Source organism: Miniopterus schreibersii (genome assembly GCF_964146895.1).
Source record: "Miniopterus schreibersii genome assembly, chromosome: X".
In the NCBI taxonomy this organism is placed as follows: domain Eukaryota; kingdom Metazoa; phylum Chordata; class Mammalia; order Chiroptera; family Miniopteridae; genus Miniopterus; species Miniopterus schreibersii.
In genome coordinates this window covers 95,486,276-95,514,018 of record NC_138104.1, presented here as the reverse complement: position 1 = coordinate 95,514,018, position 27,743 = coordinate 95,486,276, and the positions used below count along the sequence as shown (strand labels likewise).

At 38.8% G+C, this 27,743-nt stretch overlaps 1 protein-coding gene across 8 annotated transcripts in view; it reads left to right on the top strand.

Moving 5' to 3' along the window:
- The window catches only part of CNKSR2 (connector enhancer of kinase suppressor of Ras 2), a 237,005-nt gene that overhangs the window by 27,846 nt on the left and 181,416 nt on the right, over nucleotides 1-27,743 (top strand). For all 8 annotated transcript variants that reach the window (XM_081126804.1, XM_081126807.1, XM_081126806.1 and 5 more), the window contains exon 2: nucleotides 18,130-18,293. In XM_081126804.1, the coding sequence (XP_080982930.1) occupies nucleotides 18,130-18,293 (164 nt within the window). The remainder of the gene's footprint in view (nucleotides 1-18,129; nucleotides 18,294-27,743) is intronic.

Here is a 27,743-nt window from a genome sequence, read left to right as displayed (position 1 = left end):
ATGGACTCTGCCAATACTTTTAGTTGTGGAACATGGATTAGAACTTCTATTTCTCAAATAAACGTGAGAGCTGTGAGGTATTTTGAAGCAAATGTAAAACCTTAGTTAACATTATATTCTTAAAAATTATTAGAAGGTTGAAATGCAGGATTAAGAAATAAATCTTATTCCAGAAGAAATGCTCCCAGGAGAAATACTCCTAATTTATGTATTCATTAGCTCCCCAAGTTTGAACTAGTTAACCTCGAGCCTGGAATATATTGTAAGTGTTAGAGAAGGGATGCCATAGTAAAGCATTGGAGTAGTTATCATAGACGCACATGAGCCATATTTCCTTCCAGAAAGACGCAGTTTCTCCAGATTAGTTGTATTCTGTTTCCTATGCTTGGCTTTTATCAGTTCTTAGTTTTTCTTTTTTCCTATTATTGTGTTCTTACAAGATTATCACCAACTGCATACCTCTCTTACTCAAGTAGAAATAATAACCTTCTTTTTGACAAGATTTGGGAATTGCCATGAAAAGCAATGAAATCACCTCTTTTTGTATATAAAATTTTACTGGGATGACATGACTTTAATAGGAATGCAAGGTTCCATTTTGAATTCTTTATCATTTTTTGGGGATTATAGCACTGGGAAGTCAGGATCAGAGTGCTTTGATCAGAACTATAGCTGTCCAAACCTTTATTAAGAATGTAAAGTTCCTTTATCATTACTGAATGAATCATACTGTTCCTAAGTGACTTTTAATTTGTGATGCTATAACCACAGAGAAAATGTTTTCTAGGAGGTTTTCTTGGATTGTTGCATATTTTAATGTATTTCATATTTTATTTCTTGAAAAGAAAAAAAATTATTCACTCTAGATTCCTTCAAAATTTTTTCCATTTCTGGAAAAATACCTTGAATTCAGTAGTCTGCTGTTAGAAGTTAGAGTACTGAATGATTGCCTTTGGGAAAGGAACAGTTTTGACTCTATAAAATTAAAACAGAAAGACAATATGAATCTTTCTCATGTACATTTAGAGATGTCTGCCAATATTTCTATAGCTTTCACCAGGATTATTTGTAATGCTTATCACAGTTTTTTATACGTATAATATTGGCAAAACAGTGCAGGAAATAGCTCTCTTACTTTATGGCTACTCAAGATAACTCTTGGTAAATGCTTGGTTTCTTTCGCAGGTTGATTTACAGCTGTCTTGTGTATAGGCCTGTGTTACAGTCAATGGTAGTATATTTATGTGTATGCAAATACTGTATCTCTCAGGGTCTTTTCACTGAAAATTCACCAATGGAAAGATTTGGGACTGAACTGAAATAGAAGCTTGCTAAAAGGTTGTTTGCACAGCTGCTTTCAGGCAGCGACCGAAGTCTCATAGGAGGGTGAGTGAATAAGCTCTTGTTGGGCCACGTTCAGAAGCTTTTGGGTAGCACTTTGCATAATATAAAGTCGTCATGTGTGTTGGGTCTTTGCCCTTTCCCTAACCTCCCCAAGCCCTACCTTCTGGGTTTTTTCTTTTCCTTCTTGCTTGGTCTCCGTTCCCTTAGAAGAGCTGATTGTTTATCCTTTGTGTCTTGTGGAGGTAACTAAAAAAAATTGTCTTCTCTTATGACATCAGAATTTAGTGATCTTAAATTACATTTCATGTCAGACAGTTTTTAAATTCTTAGAACTGAGCGAAGATGATATTCATGTATCTTTCTCTTATAAACTGCCGTCTGTAAAACTAGGCTTTTGAGCAGTAATTTAATCAGGAAAATTATGAGAATATTAAGCTCCATTAACTGTTGGGTGGACAACAGTATGAATCTAGGATTAAATTATAATTTAGAACTTTGCAAATGTCATCTGAAAGTTAATTCTTAAATTCCTGGCAAGCACTCGCAATCTGCTAAGAAACAGATGTTATGGAGGTTAATTTGTGAATAGAGAAGTGATGTCTTTTCAGTAAGGAGTGAGCGCAAGATGAAAAATACAAGTGGGTTTAAGCGAATTGTTTCTCTGACACAGTGTTAGCGAGGCTGTGGTTCCCTCCTCCCTCGCCTTCTGCCCCCACCCCTCTGATTCATATACATCTCTGGAGAACTTTTTCCTACTTCCTTTCTAATTTTCCAGTATTTCACATTCTGACTCACGTGCAAGAATTTGGCATCTGGAGGGAACAAAGGGAAAGCGGTGCTTACTGACAACCTTTTCGATTTTGATTGGCACGAGGAGAAACCCTGCTTTGTAGACGGTGATTGCAGTAGAATGCTATCATAATGAAGGATAATTTTACTGCGCAGAGAGGAATTGTGAGAAATATTAAAAGATTCTCCCATTTTAGGAGCTCTTTGAGAAATGCTTAATGGGAAGGAACAGGAGTTTGTACTCTTTGTCCCCCCCCCCTTTTTTTTGAAGAAATTCCACTGCACTCTTTTATAATTGATGACAACAGTATTGTGAAGGGCGAAACTAATTGTGCTCATTTAGGCCGGTGAATTTCTCCATAGACTTCACATTTTGGAAAATTAGGAAGTTTTCTAAATACCTACCCTTAAAACATGCAATTAGGGATTTATTCAAATAAGCATAATTACAATTAGTTTGGCACAGCCTTTCTTCTTTCCATTTAGTTAAAATAATTTGTCTAGCTTACGGTATGAGAAATTTGATCCTGTGATATATAAATTTATGATGAATATTATTGATCTTTGGGTATCATTATAAATGTATTTCCTAATTGGGACTGCTAAGCCCATAAAGGACATGACTAGATATTTGGCACCATGAGCCTACTCGCATCTATTCATGTGTATTACCAGTCATCATTATTGTCGTATTTGATAATGACCTCATAACTTGTTGAAAAAAATCAAGCCTCTTTTTGCCCCTGACAAGCATTGCTCTAGTAATGTCCACTGTTATATAGGCGCTTGTAAGAAATACAAAGTCTCAGGCCCCCAGGCCAGACCAACTGAATTGGAATCTCCAGTTTAGTTAGACACCCAGATGTTGTGTATGCACATGAAGTTTGAGAAGCAATGAGAAACGGACATTGTTTTGAGTTATAATTATTATATTTGTTTTGATTCCATATTTTGGCTATTGTAAATAATGCTGCAGTGAACATAGGGGTGCACTTTTCCTATAAATTGCCTAAAAAAGAATTATTTTTGTGGTATAATAAAAATATATATTTTTAAAAAGAATTCTTTTGAGGAGGTCTTATAAATTTTAGGGTGAAAAATTTTAATCATCCCAAATAGCCCATTTTCCTAGGTCAAGTCAAACTTACGTCAGAGGCCAATACAAAGTATCTGGCTTTTAATATAATTGTGTGATAGTATGTATTGATTCAGATACCTGAGAAAATATATAAAATTCATTATCACCACTTACATTTTTCTTAGACAATCCAAAAATGGCTGTGGGAGAAATGTAGGATTCTTGTTATCCTGAAAAATAAATCCTTGTGAATACGTTTTAGCTTTGTTTCGAAAGGCCAAAATTCATACCTTTATTTTAATTTTTATATTCAATAAAACTGAGTGATATAAAAATTCGATGGAAAATATATGTTCACTGACAATTAAATTGGACCTAGTATTTAAGAACCTGTTTTTTGGAGTCAGAAATATTTAAAAACGCCACAGGTTTTGTTTTTGTTTGACCTTGTGAAATTATTGAATAGTTAATTATGCTGACGTTCATTTATAGCAGGGCAGTGTGTGTTTGTGTGTGTGTAACAATGGAGGATGCTCCAAACAGTAAATTGGAAATGCTGAGTAAGATTTGTTTTGTATTAGGGAAGGATCATCTTTGGAGATGTATTGAGATCAGGTTTAATAGAACCTGAAAATTGCCATTTGTTTCTGCAGTTACTTTTATGCTAGAGATTTTTTTTTTTTTTTTTTGGTGGAAATTATTTCAGTCAGAGTTAATGAATTGTATATATCAGGACTAAAATGAAGGACTTTCTAAAGGCAGTTCTTTACCTATTGCCGTAGTGTTTCTGGAATCACCATTTTAAAAGATGTTCCTACCTTTTATGACATTTTTCTGTGGATTTTGATTTGTTAGCCAGGCGATTATGGATATAGCTGTAAATAACATAAGGAATAGGTTTTCCTTGTAGGTCTTTTCCTTCCCTTCCAAGGAGGAGAGTAAGGGGGTGGGGGGCGGCATACACAGGCGCAGAGAAGTAAAACGGCCAGAGAAATGAATGGCCCACTGGGAAAGCTGTGGCCTCCACGGCCGCGGCTGGGACAGGCCGTGGGGTGAAGGTGCTGAGCGGGAAGATCAGCCCCCGCCGGAGGCGAGCCTCTCTTTGGCAAAGGGCAAACGCACTGAAGCCAGAGACCTCTGCCGAACACGAGTCCGAACCCAGCCCTGTTCCCGCTGGCCGTCGGTGCCCCTCTGCGTCTTGTCCCCAGCCGAGCCTTTGCTGTTCCCGTGTCTAATGCCCTTCCTCCCCTTTTTGCCTGGCTCCCTCCCACTCTTCCAGACCTCAGTTCCTGCCACGTTTCTTGCAGAAAACTTACCCTTGATCTGTCTCTCAGATTTGGTCAGACCCCCCTGTTACGGGCTTTGGGGGCACCAGGCGCAGGTCCCTTCCCTTCCCCTTCCCCTTCCCCTTCCCCTTCCCCTTCCCCTTCCCCTTCCCCTTCCCCTTCCCCTTCCCCTTCCCCTTCCCCTCCCCTGACTTGCGCTTCTTTCCCGGGACGCTCTCAGCTCCGCAAGGCAGGGCCATGTCTGTTTGTGCTCAGCTGCTTACTCACGCCCCTAGAGTAGTGCCTAGCTCATAACCGGCAGTCTCATAAATACTTGTCGAATGCATAAATGGAAGTTGGTATCAGGAATCGGAAAAGCAGCGGGGTGGGGACCCTAATACTGGGGACAGGAAGGGAGGGATTCCTTAGCTCAGCGGGCTCATTAGAGAAAAATCACACGGAGGCCTGGGCTGTGGTGGAAGATAGTTATTGATGTCAGAACCAGATTTAACTATGGAGAAATCAAGTGCATTGAGGGAAGCCAAGACTGCATGTGTCTCCACAAGTAAAGCTGGATCAACAAGTTTTGCCCTTTGCAGTGACATGACTCAAGGGTTGTCCCCACAACCACCCCCCCCCCCACAGGAGACAGCTCCCTACTGCTTATGGGCATGTCTTCCCCCAGAAGGGAGTCGCTCCCAGCATGCAGACAAACACGACTGATTATTTCCTGTGCTACTGTTCCTTCAAAATGTATCTGCGTGGCACCTGAATACAAATTTGTTTTCCCTCTTGGTATGTCTAGTGTACATATTTTTATAAAAGTAACACATTGTTGAAACAATTTTCGCACGTCTCACACCCAGTAATATTGTCTAGTCATTAAATGAAAAGAGTAAAAAGGATGGCAGCTGTATTAAGTGCCATTGTGATTAGGCAAATTACTTTTTCATGATGAATTAATTACTGTGGGTGAGATACTATATTGATGAGTTCCATGTAAGATTTACTGAGTTTAGTAAATCATTGCCTTTGGTGGTTGGTGTTTTTTTAGTCAATGAAAGGAAAATAGTGTTTCTGATAGAGAAATTTGATTACACATGGACATATAGTAATTAGATATAAAATAGTAGCTCTGGCTTTCATATACTCATATATACCTCCCCAAATGCGTAAGCCTAATTAATACTTGAAAGTAGCAAATTTACGCTATTTAAAATGAATCTATTGTACATTTTTATTGTGGTAAAATGTACATCACATCAAGTTTTTAATTTTCACAATTAAATTTTTAAATTATAAAATGCACATGACATCAGATTTACTATCTTCACCGTCTTTAAGTGTAAAGTTCTGTGATGTTGAGGATATTCACTTTTTTGCCACCATCACCACCACCCATCCACAGAAATATTTTCATCTTACAAAAGTGAAACTCTGTACCCATTAAACACTAACTGTCCATTTCCCCCATCCCTTAGTCTGTGCCAACTACCATTCTACTTTCTGTCTTTATCAATTCTGCTGCTCTGCGTAGCTCATGTAAACGGAGTCATGCACTATATGTCCTTTTGTGACTGGTTTATTTCACTTAGCATAATGTCCTTGGGGTTCATCCACATTATTGCATGGGTCAGAATTTCCTTCTAAAGGCTGAATAATTTTCCATTATATGTCTATAGCACATGTTGTTTGTACATTTGTCCGCCGATGGACACTTGGGGTACTTCCACATTTTGGCTATTGTGAATAATGCTGCCATGAACATGGGTGCACAGAAATATTTTTGAGACCTTGCTTTAATTATTTTGGATCTGTATCCAGAAATGGAATTGCTGGGTAATATGGTAGTTCTATTTTTTAAGTAACTACCATACTGTTTTCCATAGTGCATGCACCATTTTGCATTTCCACTAACATTGCACAGGCTTCCAATTTATCCACAACCTTGCCAACACTTATTTTATGTTTTGTTGTTTCTTTGTTTTTTAATAGGATAGTAGACATCCTAATGAGCTTGAGATGGTGTCTCATGATTTTGACTTGCATTTCCCTAGTGATTAGTGGTGTTTACCTTTTCATGTGCTTATTGGCCATCTGTACATCTTCTTTGAAGAAATGTCTATTTACGTGTTTTGCCATTTTAAAATCAAGTTATTTGGTGTTTTGTTTTGTTGTTGTTGTTAGTTTATAGTTCTTTATATCTTCTGGATATTAATCCCTTGTCAGATTTATGATTTGCAAATATTTTCTCCCATTCTGTGGGTTGCCTTTTCACTCTGTTTATAGTGTTCTTTGATGAGCAAAATTTTTTATTTTGATGAAGTTCAATTTATTTTTTCTTTGGTTGCCTGTGACTTGTACTTTTTTAAGTCAAAAATCTGTAAAGATGCATTTTGCATTTCAAGATAAGTATGACAGAGGTGTCTTTCATATTAAAGTGTCATTAAATCAAATGAATATATAATGTGTATCCCCAAAACATTTTAGGCACCTGTTGACAAACTATCAGTTTTCCAAAGTTGATTCAAATACAACCCACCTATTCGTTTTTTACAATTATAAAAGAGAGACGCTGCTAGCTATTTTCTCCATAGAATTATAATCCCTTTTGATAAATTGTAACAGCTTTAAAGCCAGTAAATATAAATATTTTTCTGTCTTCATGATAACCAGTTATTATTTTATATACATTGTAATTTTTTGGAAAAAATATATGGCAGCATTGCTATAAGAAACAGTCCATTGGGGATTTGTATTTATTGAAAGGGTTTATCGAAGGCAGTGTTCATTACATCACACAAGGATTTCTTGCCAGGAGAAATCTTTTGTCTGGCTTTAATGCCAGGGATGGATGGGCTTCTCTGAGAAACTGGCTTGCATTTTTCTAATGAATGTTTTTAACTGTGTACTTGATCCTGTTTTCCTCTTCATTAGCTTCTAGACCATTTACAGCCAGTGTTCTAGCTCCTCCCACACTTTAGCAACTCTAATATTCTTCATTAGTATGGATTTTTTATATTAACATTGTTTCCAGCTTCTATTTTAGGACTTAACTATATTTTCCCTTAACCATATTTTTCTCATCTTTTAACTTGTGCTATCCTGCTGAGCTATGTGTTTGTGTATGTGTAAATAATGTACTTAAGTCACTTTTGATAGTTTAATCTTAAATATGGTGAAAGTATTTTAAAACAATGTCTTTAAGGTTTCAAATGGGAAAATATTTTTGGCATGACTTTTGGTATGGTACAGATGATCAGTTTGGGAACAATCTTTTTCACCCCTCTGCCACCAAATTTAGGGTAAGGATGTGGAGTCAGAGGGACTTGGATTTAGACCTTGCCTTACTGTTTATTAAGTGGTGGTATCCTGAGCATGGTCTCTAAATCTCAATTTACTTATCTGTAAAATCAAGATAATGATAATGTAATTCCTCAGACTGTTCTAAGGATTAAATGAGAAAATATTTGTGAAGTGCTTTAAACAGCGGTTGGCATACAGTGAGCACCAAAAAAAAAAAAAGGGGGATTACTGTTAATTAGCATCAACTCTTCAATTTGAAAATAATGGAGTACCATGGAAGCTTAGCATTTTCTAAAAGAAATTAAGACAGAGTAAATGAGGATAGGCCCAGAAGAAAATTGTTATTCCTTTTTTGTTTTATTTGGTTTGCTGGGAATCCTTGTAAAAAATCATATGCTACTTGTTATAGAGCAACTGCTTGCTTGTAGAAGGAGGCAGCTGAAGGATGGCACTGAAGGAAGGGGAGTTCTCAAGTCCGCGTGTACTGTATTGGTTTCAGTGACGTCTAAAACTGTTTGCAGTGTTTCTCCTTTCATTCGTTTGCACGTGGGTTCAGATAGACTGCCAGGCAGGTACTTTACACTGTGTTCAATTCATCGGAGTATACCAGAATGGAATTCAGTCCTTGGAAGTTTTAATCCCCGCCCCCCACACACACACACAGGTCTGGAAGAGTGTAATTTTTATTAACCACTGCCCTATGTTATCTTTTCTTCATTTTAATAACTGTTATGTTTCTATCAGCTCCGTTTACCCCTTTCTTTTTGCAAGCCTATAAATCCAATTTATTTTGAGATCTATTTTTTTCAGTCTTGAAATGGTCTGATGTGGTCAGAACAGATTGGGCTCCAGAATCCTCCGGGACTAGGTTTAAATCCTTGCTTTGCCAGTCACTTACTGTGTTCACTTAGGGAGTTACCTAATCTCACACAGCTTTAGTTCCTTCGTGTCTAAAACTGGTGCACAGTCCCTGTTACCTGCTGTAACACTCCCTGTGCGCTCTCCAGCCCCACGAATACCTGTACTGTCCTAAAGGCACATGCCACATGCAGGGCCTCCGCTTCCTCACCGCTCGGCCCCATGCTCTGTCTGGCTTCTGTCTGTCAGGATGACAGTCTGGTTAAAGTCACTGATAGATGTCCTAATGGTTAAAATCCGGGCGGGCTTCCAACGATGGCAAGGTGGCAGCTTTCTTCCCCTAGCCCCGCACTGCCAGGCCAAGCCCTTCTCTCCCCTGGGCCCCCACGGCACCACCCTTGACTCATTGCATCCCTTCTCTCTGGCCACACTTCCTTGGTTATTTTTGTAGCTTTGCTTCTACCAAAGTCTTTACCTGTTGGAGTTTCTTAAGGTCAGCTCTGAATCTTCTCATTACACATTTTCCCATCGTTCTCAGTAACACTTGTGGCTTCAATGTGCTACCTACACACCAATGACTTAAATTACAGCGGCGCCTCGGTTCTCGAACGTCTCCCTGGGCAAGCGTCTCAGGTCACGAACGCTGTACACCCGAAGGCAATGCTTCAGTTTTCGAACCCGCCTCGGGAGTCGAACATGCCCCGCTGCTCCTGCTGAGGGCAAGGTCCTGAGGCCCAGCTGTTGGCTGTGGATCCCTCGGTTTCCGAACGTTTCAGAACCCGAATGGGCTCCGGAACAGATCACGTTCGAAAACCGAGGCACCGCTGTATGTCTCCGGAACAGACCTTCCTTAATTGCTGACTACTCAGCATTGCTACCCGGCTGTCTCAAAGCAACTGGAACCCAGTATGTTCAGAAGGAAACTGCTTCTCCTTTGGCGTTTCCATTGTCTGTGAATAATGTCACCCTTCTTCCCTTTCTGTGATCCAGAAATCTAGGCATCGTCTTCCTTCCCATGGCCTCCTCTGCCTCACGCACCCAGTGCGGCACCAAGTCCTGCCGAGTTGATCTTCCCAGCCCATCGCTTCTCTCCCTTTCCTGCCATCATCCTAGGACAGGAGAATAGCATTTCATACTTAAATTACTTCAAATGTCACCCAACATGCCTCCCTCTTGGCAGCCTTCAATTCATTTACCATACAACAGCTGGAGTAATGTTCACAAAACACTTTTAAATATATTTAAGAAATGTGTTTTTATTGATTTGGAGAGAAGGGGGGAGAGAGAGAGAGAAGCACCTATGAGAGAGAAACATGGATCGGCTGCCTCCTGCACACCCCCTACTGGGGATCAAGCCCACAACCGGGGCATGTGCCCTGACCTGGTCGATGCTCAACCACTTAGCCACCCCGGCGGGCCACAAAACACTTTTAATGCTGCCTATTTCAGCCCTTCAGTGCCTTTTCATTGCTCTCAGGTTCACAGCCAATATTCTGAACATGGCCCACAGGACCGTGCATCGTCTTGTCCCTGCCCGTCTCTCTAACTCTGTTCTGCTCTAGTCTTGTCCTCATTTCTGCATTTTAGCCACACAGACTTCTTTCAGTTTTTCAAATGTACATTGTTCCTTTTGTAGCACAGGATCTTTGTGTATGTTATTTTTTGGGTATATTATCCCCATTCTACTCCTCCCCTTGGCCTAGTTAACAGTTAAGCTTCTGGGTCATAGTATTATCGTCAGTTCTTCAATTAAGCCTTCCATTCCTGACTTCCACCTCACTGGAGGGTAAATCTCCATTTTTGTATTTCACAGCACACTGCATTTTTCCATCGTAACAATGATCACAGCTCATATTTATACATCTATTTCTACAGTTAAATGATTAATGGTTGTCTTCAATATTGTAGTATAACTCCATGAAGTCAATGGCCATGTAAGTTTTTGCTAGGGATTTGATTCCCAATGCCTAGCACATAATAATCACTTCAGTAAATATTGATTAAATGAAGGAATGACTGAATATGTATCAGGTGCCTACTGTGCTCAGTGCTATGTGGAGGAGTCAGTGATGCTACCCTTATAAAGAAACAGCACAGGTAATAAATACTATTAGGTATAAATTCCATAGCTATTAAGAGAAGAGAAATCTATCTGATTCCAAGATCAAGACAAGACAGAGTTTCAGCAACTAAATATGTAGAAAGGGATATTTTTGGTAATAAGAATCACATTAAGTAAAGAGCTGAGTTGTTCAAGTTGGCTACAGCTTAGGATATATGAATGTCTCAGAGATAATGGGAAAAGACAGGTTAGGGCTTGAACTTGGAGGTCCTTGAATGCCAGAATAAAAGATGAAAACCTTAGGTGTTCTTAAGCTTCCTTAAACAAACAAACAAAAATGGTTATCTGTTAAGTTGTAAAATGAAAGACATCAACTAATTTCTTATACTTGGTCTACCTATGATTCATATTAAAGTTGTTTTTCTGTTAATAAAATATTCTTAGTAAGGACTGTGAAGACCTGCAAAAAGAAAAGTTTCAGTTTTAGTTAAAAATGTTTCTGCAACTGCACATTAATTTGGATGGGAAAGTATCATCTTTGAAAGATATTATATATGAATTCTTAAGTATATAATAGCATTATATAAGTTCCATTATAATAGCAGGCAGTCGTTATTAAACATGTCATTAAAATCATTTTAGACTGTTTTAAAAATTAAAATATGGACATGCAGAATAATTGTGTTATACTATTTAGAGATTATTTTACCTTTACTGAAAGAACATTTAAAGTTGCTTGTGAGCTGTTCTGAAAGTCACTTTGAGAAAAACCATTTGTCTAGCTGTTTTACCATATTCTGCACACAAAACTTTACAAATTACAAAATTATGAAACCATTAAAACGTCATTTTGTGTAATGTGCTACTACATTTTAAAGGTTGCTCTCTCAGTCACCATATATCAGTATTTTAAAATTGAGCAGTTTTAAGCAACTTGATAGTGTCTTTTTGGGTTACTTTGCCCTCTTTAGTCAGCCTTGATGTAGTATATCAGTGGATATATTGTAAATACTTTTTGTGAATATTCTGATCTGATGTCATAACAAAAACAGTTTTTATCTCGTAAAATCTATCTGTCTTTTTCTTTACTGTTTCTGGCTTTGGTTTGATACAGAGCCCAGTTTTCTCTAGTACCTTTTTATTTTTTAACATTGAATCTTATCTGTTATGTGGTTGGCACTGTCACCTAGTTTTGATGCTGATACAGTTTTCTTCCTTACTTTTGTTTTCTTTTGGTCATTTAATAGGAGAGGGGCATTTTAAACCAGATAAAATTTACTCTGGTTTAAAATGAAGAATCAGAAACAGATAGTAAGGAGGCTGAACTGTTTTGCAAACAGGAACAATTGACATTTTACCACCAATCAAGGTTTTTTTTGTTTTTGTTTTGTTTTTTAATCTCTGTCTTAAAGACAACAGTAAGTTGTTACGAGAAAATATTGGACCTGAGGAGAAGAGTAGAAATGGCGATGATAAGGATAGTAGGGCTCGGCCTCCAGGAAGGCTGGAGCCACAGGGCAGTGATTGCTTCCCTGCTGCATGCGCCAGGCTGCGCACGCCACGTCATACACACTTTCTCAGACTGAATTCTGTTTATAGCCTCTGAGCTCTGCCAATCAGCAGGGTGAGGGAGTCTTTTCAAAGGCAGTTAAATGCATCAGTGCACACTGCCCCAGACTTAGTAGGTACTTAATAAATGGTTGCTGAATGGACTGCTGGAAACACTTTTCCCTGGCCTGGGTCTTTTATGACAACAGTATGATAAGATGATGTCAGAAGTAACTTTTTTCCCACTAAATTATAAGTTTAATAGCATTTTCCAAATGTTATATAATCTGTAATTCACTTGTAATTTTTTTCAATTTTATTCAATAAGATTGACTTTTTGAGTGTTAACCGTTGTATGCGTTTCAACACAAGTATAGATTTATGTAACCAACCCCACAATCCGGATACAAAACAGTTTCATCACCCCCCAAAAACCTTCATATTCCTAATTCCAGTCAACTACTGATCTGTTTTCTGCTGCTATCATTTTTCCTTTTTCAGTATTTAATATAAATGGAATCATTCAGTATAACCTCTTTCACATTGGCCATTTTTACTCAGCATGATACCCTTGAGATCTATCCAAGTCCTTGTGTGTATCGGTACTTCCTTTTTTATTGCTGAATAGTATTCCGTAGTATGGATACCCCAAAGGTTGTTATTTTTTGCATTATTTCCCACTTGTTAAAGCAGATATTGCTTATTTTTATTGGAATTAGAATTGTCTATTGACATAGATGATTTTGAAGAAAACCTTTTCTTCTTTTTTTTCGTTGAACAAAATGTAAAGCTGAACATAGTAAAAAGCAGAGCAGAGTAAATATACTTTTACTTACTAAGTAAGAGTGGTGGCTAGCTCTTCTCTGAATTAAGTGAAGAATTTATATGGCTATATTATCCCAGAACTATAAGGGATTGTTAAAGAAAATTTTAACTGCATAGGTTCTAGAGCAAAGTCTCATTTTTCTAGAATACTTCAGGAATTTGATTCATGAAATATTCTGGGTATGTGTTAAGTAGCCTGTACATTTACATAGGTTGGCCAGTTTTCCAATAATTAGAATACAGTAAAATTCACTTACTGTTGAAATGCTACCTAATATAATTTTATCATTTTCAGATGGTTTAGGAAGTACCACAGATCTTAGGTATGAATTGTCTTTTGCTAGATTAGTTATCATTATATTCTATCCTATATATACAAGAAAAGCATGGTTATATGAGCTTTCTGGCTATTTATATTATAGAAAATACTTTTATTGTCTATAATAGATGTTACAATTAATACCTGAATGCTACCTGACACTGACATCCAGGCCCCCTCCCCCTCCCAAAAAAAGCCTTAAAAGTTAAAAAAATATATATATATATCATTTGAATTTTAACCTTTTGGCAGAAGTTTTTAAATCAGGGAGTGGCTTGATCAGTGTTTTTAGAGATGTGACAGTGACAGACTGGGCAGACTGAGGCCAGAGGGAGCAGCTACGCATCAGGGCAGACTGTGCAGCATGACTAAGCTGGTGACAGTGAGATCAGAAATGAAAGGACAAAACAAGAGCTATTTTGAATGAAGAAATTATGTTTCTCACTAACTGACAAGATAAGAGGTTAAACTGGGGAGTCATCCAAGGTGGTTCTGAGACCGGAAAAACAGTGGAAGAAATAGAAATAAGTTTCTTAGGGAGAATGAGCTTGGAAATGAGGCAGTTGAATATGCTGTTATTGGTCATTGATGATCTGGGGGGGGCGGGGAGCAGTATAAACGAAAAGAAGGGACTGAAAACTAACTTAAAAGTAAGGGCATTGCCTTGAATTTTTCATGTATATGAGGAAGCAAAAGGTTACTGAGCTGGTGCATATTGGTTTTAATTTTCTAACCTTCTCTTGCAGACGGGACACAGGTCCTCAAATCTCCATATACTGATCATTGTTCCTCATGGTAAATAGTGAGTTGCAACGGAACTCTAATGAATGAATTTACATTTTTATTCTTTGCTATAAACATCAGGCTTCTATTTTTAGATAAGAGCTCAAGTGTTATGTGTAAAATGATGTAAAAGTAAGATTTCCTGGAGTATCAATAGACATCCTCTAACACCCATTTTAAGTGGGTTTTTAAAATTTTGAACAGTAAATGCAATAATTTGCGTATTCCATTTTTACTTCCACATTATAGTGGATTTATTTATTTTGTTTCATCATTCTTCTGTATTATCATTGATCTGAAAATTTGTGCACCCTTAGGATATCTCTCAAGTGTCACCATTTTATAAATGTTTTATTATTTTTGGAACCTCTTTCTAGATCTATGATTTTATGTATGTTCCTCTTCCTTGCGGATGGTGGAAAGCGGTATAATTTGCTGAAAGAGTCAGAGACACGTTATGATAATGATTTCAGGCCTTCTTTTCAACTGTTTTAAGGCGTGGTCTTAGATAAAATAGTGTATAGTTTATTGAATGTTTCAGTTGCCAAGTGCACAATTTTCTTCATGCTGAATTTGTGAGGTTTATGGATCAAAATTTATTTTCTGTATGTTTTCTTAAGAACAATAGGTGGGAATTTGTAAGTGGAGGTTATAAATTTTACTTAGAATTATTTAGAACATATAGACGAAATAAGGTAAAATTTCATGGAACCCAAGGAAATAATTCATGCAACATTACAGCTTAAAAGTCTTAGGGAAATGGAGTAGGTAATAACATTTTTAAAATGTGGTGTATATTTGTTCTCATTTTATCTGTTACAGTGTTGAAGACTAGTCATATAATCACTAAAGGGTTTCTCATTCTTGAAAATGGGACAGCTGTACTTTAAGTAAATAGTATATGAGTGAGTGAGAGGGATTTTAACTATTGTGTGCATATGCTGCATAGGTCCTAGAGTCATGAGGTTTAGGCCTTTAGCCCTATTTTATAATGTATTCATTTTTGTGATTTTTGTAGATGACTCTTTCTGTACCATATTTTCTCTATACACAAATTTAAGATGTTGGTTTTGACCTTTCAGTCAAAACAACAACTCTAAAATATTATAAGGTCATTGATTACTTATAATTCAGTTGAGAAAAATATATAAATGCACCTTATAGTTCATAACTACATATATTACCATAAAGTGACATTATTAAAATTTTATTATAAAACCCTAGCTGTATATTTACCACGTATTTTACATTTTTAATATAGGAGCCAAAAGACTCCCTTTATTATGGAGTAATCAACAGCTAAATTAGGTACCAGTTAGTGAGATCTAGCATAAGCCTCTCTTCCTTATTTCTACCCTGTCACTTCGTAAGTGACTTGTTTGGTAACTGTAATAATGATGCTAGTGTTGGTGCTCTAGGACATCCTTTATCATTCCTTTTCATAGAGGGATCATAAGAAAAAACAGCTGAAAATAATAACATTCAGTCATACTATTCTGTAATGAATCAGGACATGAATGTCTCAAAATGCCATGTACCAAACATTTTCCCCCACACTATTTTTAGATTTAGCTTTTATGTAAAATATTCCTTTTTGGCTTTGACCAGGTTATGTAGCATAAAAATAAATGTCTAATGTGTTCAGTTTACACTTATTGAGCACCACTCTGTGTCAGCCAGTTATAAGCCCTGGATTCTCCAAATTCAGAAGGCACGGTGCCCAACTTCAAGGAATCTCCAGGCTATTTATTGGGCACACAGACATGGGGACAAGGAATTATAACATAATGTGGGCATAGTTGTAATGGAATTCTGTGGAGCTGGAGATTGGGAAGTGTGGAGGGTTCTGGAATGAGTCTGTACAAGAAGGTAACGTCTAGGTCAGGAAGAGCTATGAACAGCGTGTAAAGGAGTTGAGATTTTATTCTATGATAAATATGAGGAAACGCCGAAAAATTTTGAGATAGAGAATGACATCAGAATTTTTATGTTGTGAAAGAGGAATTGGAGGGGATCATGACTAGCAGCAGTAAAACTATAAAACTGCTTTAGTCCAGATGAGAGAAATGCATATCTTGACTTAGGAAGATGGCAGGACAGAAAGAGAGGAAAGTATATATGTAAAAGATATTTCAGAAGAATTTAGGACATGGAGATTGGTTGGATGCAGGGCTATAAGGATAAATCTTAGACGGCTCCAATATATTTGGGGTTTGTACTGGGATGGATGGTGGTGCCGTTCGTTGAGACAGCAAATGCAGCCGTGGAATGGAATGAAATGGAAGCCCGGGCCGTTAGATGGTAGCTGAAGACAGTCAGGGAGGAGATTGTTCAGGTAGGACGTAAAGAGTGGGGGGTAAGGAGGCCAGAGGGGGCCCCTGGAATGGAGGGCAGTAGGATTTTAGGACAGTTGGAGAAAGTGTCCTGGGAGAGGACTGAGAAGGGTTGGACAAAGACGCAAGAGAACTTGGAGAGAGCAGTGTACACACACTATTGGAAAACGAAAGAAAGAAGATAGTAGAGACAGACTACAGGGTAACTCTAGTTACATTTAAAAAGCTTGGGAACATAGTAGCTGCGTGTGTGGCCTTGGCGCTAGACCCTGTCAGAACCAGGTGCTTTTAGGACCAACATTTTTCCTGTCTCAGTGGCTACATAATGCCATGGGGCTTGACTTCCCTTGGCACATTTGCTCTGACCTCACCTCTGCTTTCTCTACTGGGGTATAATCTCTGCTTTGCTCTAATTCTAGCTGGGCCATCCTCGCCCATTCTGGCCTCTCATCTCCTCACTCGATATAGTCAAGGCCCTTTAGTTTTTGTGAATTGCCTCATTTTCTTGGTGTTCCTTATTTTAGAATCTGGAGACAAAAATAAAATTTAAAAATTAAAAAAATAAAATCTGGAGAGAAGTAATCTTCTTTGGCTAGTCCATCATTTATATGAGGACTTTTTTCCCCAATATCTTTATTGATTTCAGAGAGAGGAAGGGAGAGGGAGAAAGAGAGAAACATCAATGATTAGAGTCATTGATCGGCTGCCTCCTGCACACCCCCTGCTGGGGATCGAGCCCGAAACCCAGGCATGTGCCCTGACCGGGAATCGAATCGCGGTCTCCTGGATCGTAGGTCGATGCTCAGCCGCTGAACCAGACCAGCCGGGCTATATGAGGACATTTTTAGGTTATTGAAGCTAACCCATTCTATACCCTAGCCAGTCACTTATGAAGTGCCCTGAATAATCTTGAAAAATGTACCCAGTGTGGATTTCCACTCTTGGATTTGTGTAAAATCCAAATGCCAGTGAATTAAGGAGTGCATTGCAGTGGAGGAAATGAAGGCAAGGGGCTTAATTCCAAAGGGAATAGCAGACAAGTGGGGAACACAAGATCAGGAAAGTCAAGGAAAGCTGTTGTTCTTGTTTTACTTTGTTTTGGGGGATGCCAGCGGTTTGAACAAAGAAAGAATCAATGAATAGGAAAGGGTTGAAATAAAGAGAGCATTTTATTTTTTTTAACTCTTGAAGTAGTGTTAAGGTGGCAGCAGATGGAACTGCAGAGCACAGGGAGATGGATTAGCCTCGCATAGGAAGAAAGATACCTCTCCTTTGCGATGGGGCTAAAGAAGGGGGAGGAGTGGGATGCAGATGAGTCTGGAAGTGGGGGAACCTGCCTGTTAGCACACTGTATGAAATAGGCAACAAAGAGAACTGCTGAGAAGAGAGGTAAAGATTTCTGGTAATTGCCGAGGAAAATCCAAATAGGAATTTAACAATTAGGAATATGATGAAGTGATTTTTTTTTCCCCACTGCAGTGCATATATAGATTGAGAGAAGGTAGTGATTGAACTAGTCCAGAGTTGAAACAGGCTTGGTAGGACTTAATGCTTGTTTTATTTTTCCTGTTTGTTTGGCTCAGCTCTTTAGTTTGGTCTTTCATATTTTTCTTTTGCAGGTCTTGATGACTGTTTGCAGCAGTATATTAAGAACTTCGAGAGGGAGAAGATCAGCGGGGACCAGCTGCTGCGCATTACACATCAGGAGCTAGAAGATCTGGGGGTCAGCCGCATTGGCCATCAGGAACTGATCTTGGAAGCAGTTGACCTTCTGTGTGCACTGGTAAGGACATAGAACTGGCTGGAAAGGAAACTGCTTTTTGTCTTATTTTCTTTCCTTTCGAACTTTTCTTTTTTGTTTCCTTCCTTCTTTCCTTTTTTTTTTTAACTAATTTAAATGCAAGTAGAAAAAGCCCCCCCTAATTCTCAAACAACTAGGTGTGCTATTTTGCTTCTTCATTAAATTTGGTATATTATATAATGCAAATTGCAAATTAAAGAGGTTTAGCACTAGTTGGGTAGCTCAGTTGGTTAGAGTGCTTCCCAATATGCCAAGGTTGCAGGTTTGATCCCCAGTCAGAACATATACAAAAATCTACCAGTGAATGTATAAATAAGTAAAACAACAAATGGATACCTCTCTCTCTTCCTTCCTCTCTCTCTTCCTCCCTCTCTCTCTCCTCCCTCTCCTTCTTGCTCTCTCTCTAAAATCAATAATAAATTTTTAAAACCCCACAATTAACAAAAAGGAGGGTTATAACTCAGCTGATGACATACATTTAGCTATTTGAAAAAATTAAGTTAAAGCTCACCAAAGGAGTTTTCATAGCAGCATTTAGGATATCCAATTGTATATAATCAATTATAAAATCCATTTCCTTCTAAAAGCTTTGATTTAGGATCACAAATATTAATTAATCCTATTTTAGAAAAATTTTTCTTTAAATCAAATTATTTACATGTTCTTTTTAAATACGTCCAATGAAAATGGATTATTATACCTTGTATGGTTACTTTTGTGTATTAAAAGAGCAATGCCTAATTAAACAAGAGAAATCAATGTCAAAATAATCCTGGAAGATTCTGTTAGTACATTAGGTATTCTGAGAGGAACATAGATTTTTTTCCATCTTAGATAAGATGACAATAATCTGATTGGTTTTAAATTCTTCCACATATTTGTGAGGCGCGTAGAACTACAATGAGAAAGAACATAAGTCTTATAATAATCTGGGGTTGAAATTTGGCTTAGTAAATTACTGACACTTGTGAGTAAATAATTTCACCATAGCCTTAGTTCTTTTATTTAAAACAGAGACAGTAACAGTTACCTTTTGATGTCATTGTAAAAAGCAAATGAGATAGTGTTTGTATAGTGCCTAATTCAGCACCTGACATACAGTAAGCATTCAATAAATAGTAACTATTATTAAGATGATGTTTAACAAGGAATAAGTAGATAATTAAACACAATTCAAGAATCAATTAATGCACTCAGCAGTGTATATGTCAGATGTAAGGTCTAGTTTCTGCCCTCTTGAAAAGCCTAGGGAGAGAGTCACATACAAATAATCAATCACAATACTATAGTATACTTACTAAAATAAAGTATGAGTTAAATATTATGGGGGCACAGAAGAGAAAATAACTAGCTTTGACTAAGATAGATGGGTTTATATTATGAAAGAAGTAATATTTAAGAAGCCTCATAGAGACTGAATGAGCATGTGTTTGGTAGATGGAGGAACAGAGGGAATGGTATTTCAGGTAGATAAAATAACACCTACACATGCACACAATAAAGAGCATATCTGGTGTGTTTGAAAAATGGTAAGTTATTTAAGATGACAAAAAAAAAAGTGGGAAACAATAGTGGAAAATTAGGCATTAAAAGATAGAACCAGCCAGTAAACCTTAACATCATGATAAGAGAATTGGAGAACGATGCAAGACTAATAAAATAATTGTATTTAAAAGGTAACTGATGGTAATGAAGATGATGGAATGGAGTGTGCACAAACTGAAGATGGGGAGAATAATTAGGAAGTGTTTAAAATAATCTACTAAGGCTACGAGTAGGGCTTGAACCAGGGATGTGCAACAGGAATAGAGATCTGGTGACTATGAGGGGTAAGGTAAAGGAAGGAGCTGAGAAAGATTCCATCTTTTCTAGCTGCAGAGATAGAGTCGATGATTTTGTAATAATGGACGTAGGCGATGGCAGCGAGAATAGTTTTAGTTGGGAATATAAATCACATTTTGATTTTCTTGAATTTGAGGCATCTCTCTGGGTTATCCAGAAAGAGATACTCATCAGAGAGTTGAACATATGAATTTAGAGTTGAGAAGTGGCTGAAGATGTAGATTTTTGGAGTCTCAAGGATCTAGGGATTGAATCCATAGAGAGAGAGGAGATCATCCAAGGAGGGCCTCCCGAATACAGAGAACAAAGGACACAGCTCGACCCTCGACACTTGGGCTGAGTGGGAAGAAGATGAGGTTGCACAGGAGGCTTATGGAATGGTCAGAGAAGCATGAAAACAACTGCCAAAGAGTGGTCTCAAAGGCAATAGGGAGCATTATTTCCATTAAAGGATACCAATAATGTCATCGAATTTCACAGAAAGCTAATAGATAAGCAAGAAAAAAGAAAGACCTGACTGAAAGTTTCTAAAGAAGAGTAGAATCTGAAACCACTTATATATTTCAGTCTTACCTTAATTGTCATCTCAAAGAGACTTTTCCTGATCACTCCTCCACCCTTGTCTGGTCTAAAATTAACCCCCCAATATTATTCTCTTTCTTAACCCTCATGTCATCTTGTAATTATATATTTATATGTGTTTATCTTTTTTTCTTTCTTTTTTTGAAAGAGGAAGGGAGAGGGAAAGGGAGAGAGAGAAGAAACATTAATGATGAGAGAGTCATTGATCGACTGCCTCCTGCACGTCCCCCACTGGCGATCGAGCCCGCAACCCGGGCCTGTGCCCTGACCGGGAATCGAACAGCGATCTCCTGGATCCTAGGTTGATGCTCAACCGCTGAGCCACGCCCGGCAGGGCATGTGTTTATCATTTTAATGTCTATTTCTTTCACTGGTCTATAAGCTATATGGGAAAAGTGACTATGCTTATTGAACATCTAGCATGTATCACAAATGCTAGGCAACAGTGGATGCTGAATAAATATTTTTTGAAAGTGGTGATGAAAGAGACTTGACACATTTTTCACATGATAGTTTGGGGATCTTCTCATCTCCCTATTCCTGAGATAAGAGAAATCAATTGAGGCCAGAACACACATGTACACTCTATCCCTTATATGGATCAGATCAAAGAAATCATGTATGAAATAACGAGTATTTGGGGTAAGGTAAGTGTCCACAGTGTTTTTGCATACCGGTCTCCAAAGCTGAGTCAGAGTGGCTATGAAGGTGCAATACAGTGTCTTAGAAATGAGCATCTGGTCTAGCAGGCCCCTATTTGCCACGTCTTCTCTAACAGCAATAGTTGGGTATATCAGAGCTCAAAGTCCAGGGTGTATGTTCTATAAGCAGAGCTCCGCATAGATGAACCACTTGAGTGTTAGGCTCCTACACAGCCAGTTCGAAGAAGGAAAGATTGATGATTGCAGTGTTACCAACAGGGAGTCTAGACCTGTAGGCTTTGGAGCTTGGCCCATGAACAAGCTCTGCTGCCCTAAACTTACTTAAAAGAATGACATCAGAGACATATGTAGACCATTTTGATGTTTGAGCCATGGAGCTATGTAAATCCCTTCATATTCTAAGTTTTAATCCCTCTACAGTTGTAGATTTAAGCACCGTAGTATTACATCATTTTCTTGGGAAAACTTCATTATGTGGTTGAGCTGTTCTGGAAGTTAACACGAAAAAAAATACTAAATTCATTCTTCTGTGTTTATCCAGCAATAAATTGCTCACATTCCCCAGAGAGGTCAAATATTAAACTTTCCTTTTCACTGCTTCCTAACGGTTATACATCAGGAAGTTAAAATTGCAAATATCTTCTAGTTTGTGCAACAGATGTTTTCCAGTGACTATAAAGCCAATCAGTGAGCAATAAATTCTGTTTTACTTTTACATGCCATTGTAAAATTGTGAGGTGAGGTCCCGCATCAGCAGGCTCAGGTGACTAGACCGGAAATTCCGCTGTTGGAAATGGGGAACTATGTCTTATCTCTTTGAAACTGTAATGTCTCTACTGGCCTTTGTATTTTTTCTTTACATCAACTGTATTTATTTCTTCTTTCAACATTTATATATTCATGTTCAATCAGTGCTACCACAGGGAATACAAAAGTGAAAAAGGCATAGTCTGGGCCTTTAAGATGTATGTAATCTAGTAAATAAGACAAAAGTCGTTGAAAGATAATATAGATTTAAAGACAATCCCAGGGGAGTGCAGAAGGAAATGATGAGCACTACTGAGGGATCCAGGAAGGGTGAGTGGGCTTCGTGTTGGGACTTTCAGGATGCGTAGATGTTCACCAGACAAAAAAGTTGGGGAAAATTTAGGCAGAAGAAATATCATATGTAACGGCAATTATGAAAGAGTATTGGAGTGTTCAGGGAGAAATGAGAATTTTGACTTGGCTGGTGCAGAGTGGGAAGTAATGGGAAGAAAGGCAGCTTATGCTTTGTACCACATTATAATTCTTTGCTTAGATTTTCTGGTCCTTCCTGTCTAGTGCTTAGCACATAGAGTATATTAAATTAATGTTATCCTACTGAATGAAGTTCTCTGCATTTCTCCATAGAACAGCCATTTTTTTCTCTTGCTTACACAGCCTCTGACTGAAGTTTCTGTTCTAGTATAAGAAGACAGAGTAATTACCAAATTCCTTTTGTTTCTTTTAAGCTTTGGAATATTTTCTTCTGCCTTGTCTTAAAGTTATTCCTAATGGGGAATGAATGCATGGCAGCTAATGAAAACCAAAGGTCTGTTTAGTAACTTATTTATTCATGCAATATATATTTATTAAGCACCAACTCTATTGTTTCTACCATGTTATTCTAGAAAGAATTAAGCTGTTCATGATTTGGAGGTATATTAACTCTTTCAAGCTGTTATGTTATCATTTAATATGCTTAAATAGAGAGCACAGTGTATTAACTGAAATAATAAAGCATAAATAAACTATATATAGTTTAAGGTATCGCCCTTAATTTATGTTCTAACAATACACCTTTTATTGGGAAGTATAGTGAATCATTTATGACAGGATAAAAACAGTTTTCATTTCATTCTTTATGTACTTTTCATATAATAGGTAGGCATTTTGCAGGAAAAAATTGCTAAGATTTGTATCTTTGCAGTATAATTGCTTGGTTCATTTATCTCAAAATAATTTATTTCTAAAAAAACTACATTTGACCAATCCTTTTAGGAATCACTCATTTTTGTTTTGTTTTTTAATTTATCTTTATTGTTGAAAGTATTGCAGGTGTCCCATTTTTCCCCCCATTGACCCCTTCCACCTCGCTCCCACCCCCTCCCCAGGCCTTCACCCCATTATTGTCTGTGTCCATGGGTTATGCACATATGAATATAACTTCTTTGATTAATCTCTTCCCACTCTCTATCCCCTTCCCTCTTCCCTCTGAGGTATGACAATCTGTTGCATGAGTGAATGTCTCTGGATCTATTTAGTTTGTCAGATTTTGTTATTAGCTTCTTAAAGAAGACCCTTCAACATTTCCTGTAGTGCTGGTCTGGTGGTGATGAACTCCTTTAGCTTTTCCTTGTCTGAGAAGCTCTTTATCTGACCTTCAATTCTAAATGATAGCTGTGCTGGGTAGAGCAATCTTGGTTGTAGTTCCATGTTTTTCATCACTTTGAATATTTCTTGCCCCTCCCTTCTGGCCTCAAGGTTTCTGTTGAGAAATCAGCTGACAGTCGTATGGGGGCTCCCTTGTAGGGAACTAACTGCTTTTCTCTTGCTGCTTTTAAGATTCTCTCTTGTCTATAACCTTTGGCATTTTAATGATGCTGTGTCTTGCTGTGGGCCTCTTTGGGTTCCTCTTGTGTGGGACCCTCTGTGCTTCCTGGGTTTGTAAATTTATTTCTTTCGCCAGGTAGGGGAAGTTTTCTGTAATTATTTTTGCAAATAGGTTTTCAGTTTCTTGATTTCTTTCTTCACCTCCTGGCACCCCAATAATATTAATGTTGGGCCGTTAGAAGTTGTCCCAGAGATTCGTTACACTATTTTCATATTTCTGGATTCATTTTTCTTTTTGCTCTTCTGGTTGGGTGTTTTTTGTTTCCTCATGTTCCAAATTGCTGATTTGATTCTCAGCGTCCTCTACTCTACTGTTGATTCCCTGTAAATTATTCTTCATTTTAGTTCATGTAGCCTTCATTTCAAATTGGTACTTTATTATGTCATTGATGATCTCACTAGTTTCCTTAATAGTCTTGCTAAGATCCTTGAGCATCCTTATAACCATAATTCTGAACTCTGTAAGCTTGCTTGGTTCTCTTTCATTTAGTTCCTCTTCTGGAGATTTTTTCTGTTCTTTCCTTTGTGACATGTTTCTTTGCCTCCACATTTTGGCTGCTTCCAGGTGTCTGTTTCTATGTATTAGGTAGAGCTGCTGTGTCTTCTGGAATTGATAGAGTGTCTTTGTGCAGTAGGTGTCCTGTAGGGTCCAGTAGATCAGCCTCCCCAGTCACCTGAGCTGGGCCTTCTAGGTGCTCCCCTGTGTGGGCTGTGTGCACTGTCCTGTTGTAGTCGAGCCTTGGTTGCTGTTGGCGTCCCTGGGAGGAATTGACCCCCAGGCCAGTTGGCTGTGAGGACCAGCTGCTGCTACAGCCAGAGAGCTGCTGTGCTGGAGACACCCCTATGGAGCAGGATTTACTTCAGTGGGGCTTTGGTGTTCACCAAGTGGGCCCCTTGAGTGTCACTCGTGGATGTGGTAGGTTGTAATCCAGCGTGGTCGAGTCTGACCACCAGGTGCACTGTCTCTGGGGCCTCCTGGGAGATGCAAAGTCAGCCTGTGCCAGTGCCTTGCCCAGGGCCACCCAGCATGAGCTACACAGCAAACCGTAGTTGGCTGCTCCTTGTGCTGGGCTTGGAGGTGTCCAGGAGAAGCCAAGCTATGAGCCAATGCAGCTGCCGCTAGTGCCAGGCCTGGGGCCGCTGATCAAGCCGTATGGGGCAGCTGCTGCTTGTTTGAGAGATTTTAGGAAAGTCCTAAGCATGAGGCTCAAGAGGCCACTTGCACAGAAAAGCCCCTGGAAATGGCCTGGATGAGCTGCAGGTGGGGAGGGGCGGGGCCTCCGGGAGTCACGGGGCGGGGCCAAAGGTGAGTCAGGCGCTGGTGATTCAAACATGGCGCCTGCCTGCGGGCTGTGCGGGGAGGACTCGCCACAGGAGCCATGGCCTCCGCCAGCCCTTCTGCCTGGGAGGAAGCCGCCCTCCACCTCTCACCCCAATTTCAGGCAGGTTAGTTCCTTCCCAGGTCCCTTCAGGCTGCTGCCCGGCGCTGGGCTCGGAGGGAGCGTCCGAGTGAGTCCGCGCGCGGCCCTTTAGAGGAGCTGCTGGGGCTCCCGCACCCTCCGAGACCCTCAGTGACAGTCCCTGCTGGTTTCACAGCCTGAAGCTGTGGGGACGTCTCTTCCCGGCCCTGGAGCCCTGGGCTGGGGCCTGCTGTGGGGCTGGGACTCCTCACTCCTCCGGGAAACCCCACCACCGAGATTCCCTCCCTGGTTTCCCCGCGGCACCGGGTGTGGGCCCGCGGCCTGTCTTCGGGATCCAGCCCCGCCCCGCCCGCGTCTCCCCCTCCTCCCGGTCTCGGTGCTGCCTCAGCTCCCTGGTTGCGGGGCTTCTGTGCAGCCGGATCTCAGGAGGCTCTGAGCGATGGTGGTTCTGTATTTTAGTTTTAATTTTGATGCGGTTGCGGGAGGCGGCGGGGACCACGGTTCCCTGCGCCGCCATCTTGTTGTCTGGAGTCACTCATTTTTAAGCCAAGTATTATAAAACCTAAACACCTGTACATGCTACATTCAAATGAAGAGCTGTGAATAAAATAGCATTTAGAGTGTAAAATATGTTGTACCAATATTGAATATTTTTAGTTAAGTGTTTAGTGGGAATTTGCCACTAGTGAAGATAGCCACCTCGATTTTCCAAAATGAGAAGTCTTCCTTCCTGCCTTCCTGCCTTCCTTTTTTTCTTTTTTCTCTCCTCTCCCTCTCCCTCTCCCTCTCCCTCTCCCTCTCCTCTCTCCTCTCTCCTCTCTCCTCTCTCCTCTCTCTCCTCTCTCTCCTCTCTCTCCTCTCTCTCCTCTCTCTTCTCTCTCTTTTCTTTCCTCTGTCTCTCTCTCTCTCCCCCCCATCCCCTTCCACTCGCTCCAAAAAAGTCAGTGGAAAAAATATCCTCCCTTGAGGATTAACAATTAATTATAATAATTTTAATATTATCTTAAATTTAGGATGCTTCACAGTGTTTTACTTTGCCTTCAGATTTTTATTTATAAGATTTGTATTATTATTTTAAAATTATTTTTACCTTTTCTAATAAAATATTTGAGATGCTTAAATAGATAGAGATCATTTAAATTAATCTTTTGTGGAGGCTAGTGGCTACTGAGTTAAACCTTGACCAGGTTGACTGATTAGATTCCTCTCTAATAACCTATTATAATTTGAGCTTCTCTAAGAAATTATTATAATTTGTTTGTAAATAAACATTTCCTCATTGAAATCATTAGTACACAAAAATGGAAAATGTGGACATTGTTATACTTGAAGAAAAATGCTTTAACACAGGAAACAAGTTCTGAAAATATTTTTAAGGAGTTCAGAAATATTTACATTTAGTTGATATAACTGCAAATTATTCTATCTAGTCATTAGACAGTATCTTTTATAAACTTACAAAAGGATTTCCTTCTTAATATAGTGCCAAACTGCATGAAAGTTTTCAAAGGTTTCACAGATGATCCAGGCTCAGCTGCAATAGATTTTTGAATAGAATATTGTTTTATTTGTGCAAGCCAGACCTTTTATTTTGAAAGAAAAATCTTGCAATTTAAATTAAGCAGTGAAAATTTAATATTCTATGATTTAAAAAAAAAAAAAAAAAAAAGCCATGGCTCCAAAAAAGAATGTTCTTTTAATAAAAATGTAAATTCTCAGTAAAGAACAATCAGACTTTTATTACTATTAAGTCTTTAGTGTTTTAACATACTTTTTTTTTTAAATCCTCGCCGAAGGATATTTTTTCCATTGCTTTTTCAGAGAGAGTGGGGGAGAGAGAGGTAAACATCGATGTAAGAGTGACACTGATAGATTGGTTGCCTCCCCCACGCGCCCTGACTGGGGCCAGGGATCGAGCCTGCAACCGAGATATGTGCCCTTGGCTGGAATCGAACCCGGGACCCTTCAGACCGAGAGTTGATGCTCTAACCGCTGAGCCAAACTGACTAGGGCTAGTGTTAACATACTTAACATAGTGGGGTATTTAATGTTTATGCATCCAAATCTTCTCTAGTCCTTCCTTTTATCTCCTCTAAGTTCTCTTTTCTGAAATTACTATGGAAAAAAATAAACCTAAATTTCAGAGTAGGTACCCCCAGTGGTTGTTGACTTAGTAATATAGCTAAGTTCATGTGCCATTTGATTCCCTTTTTTTACCCCCTCAGTAGTTTATCTTCCATCTTGCTTTATGTGTTGTCACCAGGTGGACTGGTGATTTGTCCCATTACAAA